Source organism: Alexandromys fortis, unplaced genomic scaffold, assembly GCF_014885135.2.
Source record: "Alexandromys fortis isolate MF-2015 unplaced genomic scaffold, M_Fortis_MF-2015_v1.1 scaffold_6, whole genome shotgun sequence".
In the NCBI taxonomy this organism is placed as follows: domain Eukaryota; kingdom Metazoa; phylum Chordata; class Mammalia; order Rodentia; family Cricetidae; genus Alexandromys; species Alexandromys fortis.
In genome coordinates this window covers 24,514,195-24,523,078 of record NW_026067902.1, presented here as the reverse complement: position 1 = coordinate 24,523,078, position 8,884 = coordinate 24,514,195, and the positions used below count along the sequence as shown (strand labels likewise).

The 8,884-nt window shown below is 40.9% G+C and overlaps 1 protein-coding gene across 1 annotated transcript; it reads right to left on the bottom strand.

Annotated features, from left to right (window-relative positions):
• Positions 1 to 206: 206 nt before the first annotated feature.
• On the bottom strand, positions 207 to 8,629 carry Znf770 (zinc finger protein 770). Its single transcript, XM_050134433.1, has 2 exons — positions 8,522 to 8,629; positions 207 to 4,620 (listed from the first exon to the last, which is right to left on the bottom strand). The coding sequence occupies exon 2, from the start codon at positions 4,577 to 4,579 to the stop codon at positions 2,474 to 2,476; it is 2,106 nt and encodes a 701-aa protein (XP_049990390.1). The 5' UTR covers positions 4,580 to 4,620; positions 8,522 to 8,629; the 3' UTR covers positions 207 to 2,473.
• Between the last annotated feature and the right edge of the window lie 255 nt (positions 8,630 to 8,884).

Genomic DNA, 8,884 nt, shown 5'->3' with positions numbered 1-8,884 from the left:
AGGACCCACACAGAGCAGCCCACAACCACCTGGAAACCCAGTGCCAAGGGACCTGATGCCCTCTCTGGCTTCCATCTTTACCTGCTCCCTCCCCCCACACAACTGCATATAAATATACATGATTAAAAAGTTTTTTTTTTAAAGAGATGAAGTGCATGATTAAATAAGCATGTAACCTTAGGCAGAAAGTGGCACCTGTAGTTTATTTCAATATGCTGTGATTTTTTTCTTTAAAAAATGCAAACTGTGTAAGATGAAACTTTATTTTTAAATTATTCTGAAATTTGAGTTTTTCAAGACTGTTGACCATTATCTACTTTCCATCAACATATAATATATATATTAAAATCATAAACACTGTTGCAGTATGAAACATGGAGCAGTAATTGCCTTGCTCAGCTAATCAAACTCCTTCATCATGCTCAAGCCTTGAACCACCCAAACAAAAAAATTCTAGTTCTCTTAAAAGATATTTATAAAGTTTATTATTTCCAGAAAACCAAAATAACTGACTCAACAATAAGTAGAGTTCTAGCATGCAGCAAACCATCATTTACCATGTTTATCTTAACATAACTTCATACTTTATTTCTCTTCTACAGTTCCCATAAGAAGCTCGCAATGATAAGTATTTTGTTACAGGTACTTCAAATAGCACTACAGTACATCTCTTGACAAAATTTTTACGATATTCCAACTTTCAATATGAAACAGCTTTAAAGGGCATAAGCCAAAACACAAAACAAAAAAAACAAACCAAAACAAAAAAGTATCTTATAATTACTCAGGCAAAGATTCATATTCATACGAGCACAACATTCAACTCTCCCTGTTTAGGTGGGAAAGAAACATGTCAGGCATTTCCCTTTAAATAAAATTACATAAATAATTGGGGAAGTGCCTAAATCCATAATTTCATACATTAAATAATTCTTGAACTTTTACTCTTGGAAAACACAAACTATTTCTGCTTTGCTTTTATGCAACAGACATGTCCTTCAAGAGTTCTGTGCAAAGCCGATTCTGTGAACCACGTCTTGCTTGTACAGGAAAATACACCTCAAATCTCAAAGAAACAGAAAAGAGGTTATTCCTTGAAGCACGTGGCTCTCCTCTTGAGAGGAAGGCACATCTGTTTATCAGTTACTCACGCTATCACATTCCATCTCTGTAACTGAAACCCAAGTTTCTGGAGGATCACCTGGGCTGACAGCTTCCCCTCCTTCCCCTTCCCACAGTGCAGCTCTTAAACCATGGCCAAAACTTACACTTACTCCACTGCCCACACTTCCAACAGCGGGTTTTCCACCATATTTAAGTGTGCTAAATACCCACCCTAGAAAGAGAACAGCTACCCCTTTTTATTGCTGGAAGATGTTTGTCAATGATTGTACAAACTGCCACAAAAGTGAAGGTCAATCTGTGACTAAAATATTTCTCCCACAGAATAGGAGTAAACGAAATATTTTTGTAAAATTATGACAATACTGTTTAGAAAAAAAAATGATGCCCTGAACTCTTTCACCATCTTATTCCTATACAGGGACAATATCCTTACTAACTGAAGTGATAACGAAGATCAAAATAATACTACAGCGTTAGTATCTTTCACAAAGGAGCAAAAACTGAAACTACGAAGCTACTGCCATTTGATCAAATTTAGCAGATTAAACTTATTTAAGTCATAGGGCCACTCAAAGAGGTGTTAAAGCAAAGTTTTTGTCCCTGGCCACTGCTGTCAAGCACCAATGAGCAAACAGGTCCACTGCATTTAAGTGTCTAAAACAATACAACTGCAGACAAGTCAGAGAAGTTCATGACACCTGGGAAATACCCATATAAATGTAAACGATAGTGAATGGTAAATACTCCATGGGCTCAACCCACCTTCTTCCTACTTTTCAATTCCTTAGGGAAAAATAACAGCAGGGTTAGGAGGGGACTCATCTGTCTTAGAATGTAAAATTCAAATTCTCAACAAAATCACTGTGAAAAAGCTGTAATTTCTCCCACCCATTTGCACATCTGTTGTCCTCTTGTCCTTTAACTTTTAGGAAAAATGTTTTGCAATGGAGCTTAAGTGTACATGTAAAATAAAGTGTGGCAGGGTGATTTACTAGAGCTGAATGACAATTCTGGCCTCACGTTAGGAGGTATGCATATATATATACACGCAATGTCTTAAGGAGTGATTCAACATATGAAGGCCAGACTGAAGATGATGGAGCTGCAACTCTAATACGACCAAGGTCATACACGGACAACCTTAGATACCTAGTTATGCCATCAAACTGTGCTATTCCTTCTCAAGTCATTCAGTCGTTTCCGATGTAACACTGATTTTATTTAACTTTCTCCTTACAATGCAGGACAAGCAATTGCCTATGAAGTCATTCTACCTAATGCTGGCCTTCGGCAAAATGTCTGAGGGTATTATATCACCAGAGACCACAAACACATTAGTGGTTTTGTGTTACATAACTGCTTTCTCTTGAGGTCGTTCTTTAAAGTGAGTGAGCTGATGTCTCTTCCAGTGAGGCGCTTGTCTGAATGTTTTGCCACAGACTGAGCACTCAAATGGTTTCTGCCCTGCATGGATTAAATAGTGTCTCTCTAGTTTGGATGGAGATCGGAAATTTTTACGACAAACACTGCACTGGTAAAGGAGCCCATCACTCCTTTCAGGACGGCCTAAGTAACTGTAACAATGACGGCTCTGCTCTGACTCCAAAAGTGTGTTAGCGAGGTAAGACTGCCTGTTCCTACAGTGGGTACCGAGAATGAAATCCTCTGGTTCTGCCTTGACCTCAATTCCAGCTCCCTGATTGGACTCCGAGCCCTCATACTTCTGGAAAACACGGCCCTCACTCTGTTGGGAAGCATTATAGCTAACACCATCACTTGGATGGATGAAAAGTTTGTTCACATTCCCAAGGTTCACTTCCCAGAACGAGCTATAGGGAAGCTTTTCAGTATGAGTCAGTTTATGTCTTTTTAGGTGAGCTGACTGTCTAAAAGATTTCCCACAGACATTACAGCCAAAAGGCCTCTGTCCAGTGTGAATCAGATAGTGTCTCTGGAGTTTAGAGACAGAAGGAAACACTTTCTCACATTTATCACAGGGGCACATTTTCTGGCCAGCATGCATATTTTCACTTGAATCTGAAAAGCCACACTGGAGCATGTCACAGTTATTAAAGTGTTCCTCACCTGATGAACCAAAGATTGACAAGTCTTTATTAGTCACTGAACCATCCATAGTTAACATGCTTCCTGTTGTAAAGATACCTTGCAAACTTTTACCCATATTTTGGCTCTGGAATTGCTTTTGCCAAGAAAACGGCAAAGTTAGTGTTTTCTTCTTCTTTTTGTTAACTGTCTTACATGATCCACATCTGCCAAGAGAACCCACAAATGTTCTCTGACTTTGTTCCGGGTTCTGCTCACCAGCAGTACGTTCATAATTTTTCAAGCAGTTGCTTTGAAATGTTCTTTTCTCTGATTGAAGGTTATCTGATTTTTTACCCCCAGCACGTTTAAGTTTAGCCAAGAGCTTTTTAACAATGGTCTTATAGTTGCAGCTTCTTTTGAGCCTGTTTGGAATTCTGCCACCTCTGGCAGGAAGACACTTGTGTCCATTCAAAATCTGCTCTGACTCAAAACATTCTTCACACTGTGAACACTGAAAAGGGACGATATAAATAGAGTGGACACCGAGAGGATTATTCTCCTCAGAGTCACCCGTACCACCATTTTCCAAAGCATCCTGCTTCGCATTTAATTTATTAGGTATGGGACATGATTCAGGAGTCTTTCCTTTTAAAGAAAGATTCTGAAAAGTCTTATTCCTAGTGTGGATTTGTTTATGCTTCAGAAGTTTGCTTTGAATCTTAAATCCTTTTTGACAAAAGCAACACTGAAAAGGTCTTTCTTCTGAATGCGTGAGTTGGTGGATTTTTAAGTGAGTTGACTGTCGGAAAGATTTACTGCACAGGACACATTTGAAAGGCCTCTGTCCAGTATGAATGAGGGCATGCCTATCGAGTTTTGACTGTGATGGGAACATTTTGCCGCAGATTGTACACGCGTGAATATGCTTTCTTCTCTGTGTAGTGCTATACTTGGGATCAGGCTTCGAGCACGGGTGTAGTGCCCGTCTCTCCTCCGCAGCGAAAGTATTATACCCTCCGTACACGGGCCTCTCCTGCTTGGTCTCAAGCAATCTTCTGACTTTAACATCATTGTGATAGGATTCACTGTGAAGCTGCTGGTGCTTCACAAATGTCTTCAGATTTTTAAAGTGGCGCTGGCAAATACTGCAACTGAAAGGCAGACTGTGAGTTAGCTGGTGTCTCTCCAGATGAACCAGCTGCCGGAAGTTCTTATGACATACATCACATTCAAATGGCTTTTGACCGGTATGAATGAGATAATGCCTAGCTAATTTTGATGGTGTTTCAAAATGCTTGAAGCAGATGTTGCAAATATACGGCCTGTTCCTAGGGAGTCTGTTGGCTACACGCTGCTGAATCTTCACCGTTTTTCGGTTGTTTTCAGCCATCGTATTCTTCAGTGGCATACTCCGATGAGCTCCATGGCATCCTTAAGCTCCACAAACATCTACAGATTAAAAGAAAAATAGAGTATTAATTATCAGATTGTACAAAAGCAAGTAATTTAGGCAGAAGATTAAAAGTAAAGAGAATCTCACGTTCTTGTATTTTCAAGTAACAACAACCATCTTAGATTAATTCTTTAGAATCACAGAACTAATTTTAAACAGATATAATTCTTGAGTTCTAAAGTTCTACTTTTCTACTTGATAAGCTATATTTAAAGAGACCTAAACTTGATTTCTTAACATTAAATAGTCCTTTTAGTTCCAACTTTCTTCCTTCAATATTAGATGTGTCAATGAGTTGCTTGGTCATGATGATGATAATGAAAAAGGAACAACAACAACAAGAACAAGAATAAGGAAAAGAAGAAGAAAGAGGAAGTAGCAGTAGTAGTAATCGTAGTAGTAGTCGTAGTACCTGGTATTGTGGGACATTTTTTTAAGGCCACCAATCACAAGCTAGACACAGGAAGAAGAATCATGGGTTTGAGGCCAATATGGGTTATCCAGTCATTTCAGGCAAGCCTCAGCCAGTGAGGCCCTGTCTGTTCTAATAATAAAGAAATATATTTAAATTGATTAAAAGGTAAAGATTTAAAATACTAAATGAAGACATATTTACATTGAACTATAGTACCTACTGTAGCCATGCTCTGGGCATAGAACATTTCATTTATTCATATTTAGATGGTTGAACTACAATATTAAAACTATGTCTTCTTAATGGCACATGCCTTTAATCCCAGCACTATAAGCTGAGGCCGCCCTGATTTACATAGTGAGTTACAGGATAGCCAGCACTAAAAAATGAGACCTTGTCTCAAAATAAAATAAAATATAAATAAATATTTGCTCTCATTTATTTCTCAACATCAACAAAGATGCCAAGAATAATATTCACAGAAGACTCGAGTTATAATCCTAAATTTGTCACTGCATAATATGTGTGTCAGGAAAAAGGGAATTCAAGATTCTTTAAAGTGGGAGCCATGCCTTCTCCCATACCAAGCTGCTGTACGAGTCAGTGCAATAATGGATGTGTATGGATCAGAAAACCGTGAAGCAACACAGAAATGTGAACTATTACTGAGCTCAAGATTAACCACATTTTAAGGTGTGACTCTTATCTCCTTATAATATTGTGGGTTTCTAAGATAAGCATACTAAATTTAGTTTACTTCTCCCTTCTGCTTTGTTGAAGGCTCTGTAACAAAAACAAGTACAAAAGAATGAGGTTGACAAATTGCATACTTACATATGTATTTATGAGTAAAGAACAGAACGCTGAATGTGGTCCCTTCATCAGGCAATAAAAACCTGCTCTGTACAGTTGTCTCTCAGACACACTACAACTTAAACATTCCACTGTTCATTTTTATATTCATTTCATATCACTGTCCAGAAGAGACAATTTTCTTCTCCTTTTATTACTATTCCATTAGCCTTAATTAAGACAGGAATTAAGACAAAAGCTAAGCAAAGCAAAGCAACGCCAGTGCTCCCATTCTAGGATGTAAGAATTCAGAACTCTATCCGAACTCAGAGCTCTTCTGTCTGCTGGCCTGCCAGGCAACCTATATGTTGTTCATCATCTCTCCTAGAAGACACCTTAAGCACAAAATCAAACACACTCACTGTGCAATCTGAACACGAAAAGAACAAAATTCGAGACACACTATTTTGCACTAGTTACTTATCACAGAGCTTCTCAAACTACAGGTCCATAGTCATTACTGGACTGTGAAGTCAGCTCAGCGGATGATCATCAGCCCCATCCGTTTAATAGAACATATACCCTGTAGCAAGTTCTCGAACATATACCATGTGGCAAGTATAAAAATGCTTTCTGAAACTTCAGGCGGCAGAAGGTGAAAGGTGTGTGCAAGCTGTTCTTCACATACCTGTTCACACAATTCTAGGCAGGGGAAACTACAATCAATCAGTCACTGAGTTCCGTGAGAGGTAATCTATTACGGTGACGAAGATGAGGGGCCACAGGCAAGTGTACTAAGGAAAGCAACAGAGTCCTCTTTTCTTCCCATGGGCCATATTATTTTTAAATATGCATGCAAAATTAGTGTATTAGTAGCCAAATGGAAAATGTCATTTAAATAAGAAAGTAAAACAGTCAGACCATAAGTCACTCTATTAATTAATAAAATACATCATATAACCCATCAACAAACAGCTGGGCTGTGGGAACTTTTACTTCACTCAGTTAAAAAAAAAAAAAGCTAATTGTAAACAACCTGCAGGGATTCCTAAGCATGATGGCATAAAGTTAAGAGCTATGAGAGCTAAAATTACCAGAAACCCAGCAAACTGCAAAGAACTCAGTAATTTCCTTCATTCCTGTCAGGCAATTAATTTAATTCTTCTTGAGCAACAAATGTCAAGGTGGTCAATCAGGACAATGAGCCAAGCTTAAAGCATCAAACCTCTATTCACCTGTTACAACAGTGTAAGAGGGACAAAAGAAGCCAGTTCCCCAGTGAACTCTTCAACAGAAAGCTGGCAAATTGAGTGTTAAGTGGATACAGTGTACAAGAGAAAAGCTTCTCACAAAGGGCTCCAGACTCCTATGGGCCAACGTGCCAGGGGGAGCGAGGGCTGGTGAAGGGCTGAGAGGAGAAATGAACTGTATTAAGTCTGGTGCGGGAAGACAGCTTCTCTCCCTGAAGCAGGTAGGCAAAACCTCGTAATGACTGTGGTCAAGCTACAGGGTTTGGGCCTGGAATAGAGACTTCTCCATTCTCTTTCTATACTTCTCCTTTTCTCTCAGTAATTGTTTCTATTGAATACCACCCCCTCTCAAAACAAAAAGTCCCACAACTAAAGCTACACAAGGCAACTATCTGATTATAAATAACAAGAATCGGTCCCATAGAGCGCCGGTGCCCCAAAGGGTTGCGACTGAACAGCCATCGCTACTAGCATCAAGACCGGCTATTCCTGTCTCTTGCTTTGGGAAGGCACTTGATGAGAAGAACCCTACCTTGTCAGAATCATTTGTGGCAAGTGGTGATCTCACTTCCTATTTATAAGTAAAAGGTCAGAGATTTCCACACTCCAGGCACAATCCCCCATGCGCTTAGAGGTTTAATCCCATTTCAACTGAGTGTCTTTTCTCTCCACTGAATTTGCCATCATTAAAAAAAATACACTAAGGCTATTTTTTATGCTAAAGTGAAACAATACAAACCAATTGATGCACTCAATGACTCAATCTAGATATTATCACGGAGTTCAAACAACATTAAGCCAGGTAACTATAAAAACGGACATCAATAACATCCAATGTTGTCTCAGGGTCGAAAACACCATTGTTTCCATTGCTTTAAGGAAACACCACTGAAAAGACATCTCAAATGCATCACAAAAGCAAATGAACAAGAAACGGGAAACACCTGAGAAAAACATCGACTTCCAGCTGGAGAATTCTCTCTGGTGACATTTACAACAGTCTTAGCCTCTTTCTACCTTGTTCTGCCCACTGCCAACTCTCTTGGCCTTGAACCATCAGCTTTGCCTTAACTTGAACTATATTTCCAGCCTAATCTCCGGCAAGCGAAGAGCATTTTGGGGGTCCAGCTGAGTTCAGCGGCTGTAAAAATCCCATGCCCGGTATGGGCAAGGGTGAAAAGCTCCACTGACTGCAGCCAGACGATGGAGTGCAGGAGAAGAGCTGAGTGAAAGACGGGAAAGAAGTGATTTGATCCCAGGAGGCTGGGCACAAGGTTCAGCTCTTTTGAGTTTACCGCTCCCACGGAGCGCACGCCAGGAGCTGAGGTCGTGGCACCCTGATCGGTTCCCCGAGAACCTCGGCGGGGTTGAGGCAGGCCTGACCCTCCCCGGGGTTCATTCCCCCCTAGCACGCAGGCTCCTGAGGTCCTCCACACGCACCTGGAGCTGCCAAGGGCCCGGCAGCAGTGCATCTCCCAGCCAGGGGCTCGCGAAGACAGCAGGCGTGCGCACGGCCGTAGGGTCGGCGCGGCGACCGGCTGAGTGCGCAGGCGCGGCGCTCCGGAGCGCTCCGAAAGCCGTCCTGCCGGAAACAGCGTCTCGCGATCTCTGGGCCGGCGCTCGCTTCGTGGATGACCGGGGGTCCTAGCGCGGTGTCCGCCGGGTACCGCTATTTCCGAGGAGAGAAAAACAGAAGACGCAAAAAGGGTGCACTTGTGATATGAAAGACATTCGTCAGTATTGCTATAGGAAAGGGTCATTTCAGGTTCCCTATCCTCAGCTTCCCAAGGGACTAACTGGGGA

Coding starts and splice junctions, on each gene's coding strand:
- Znf770 (XM_050134433.1), bottom strand. CDS start 4,579: ATGCCACTGAAGAATACGATGGCTGAAAACAACCGAAAAACGGTGAAG.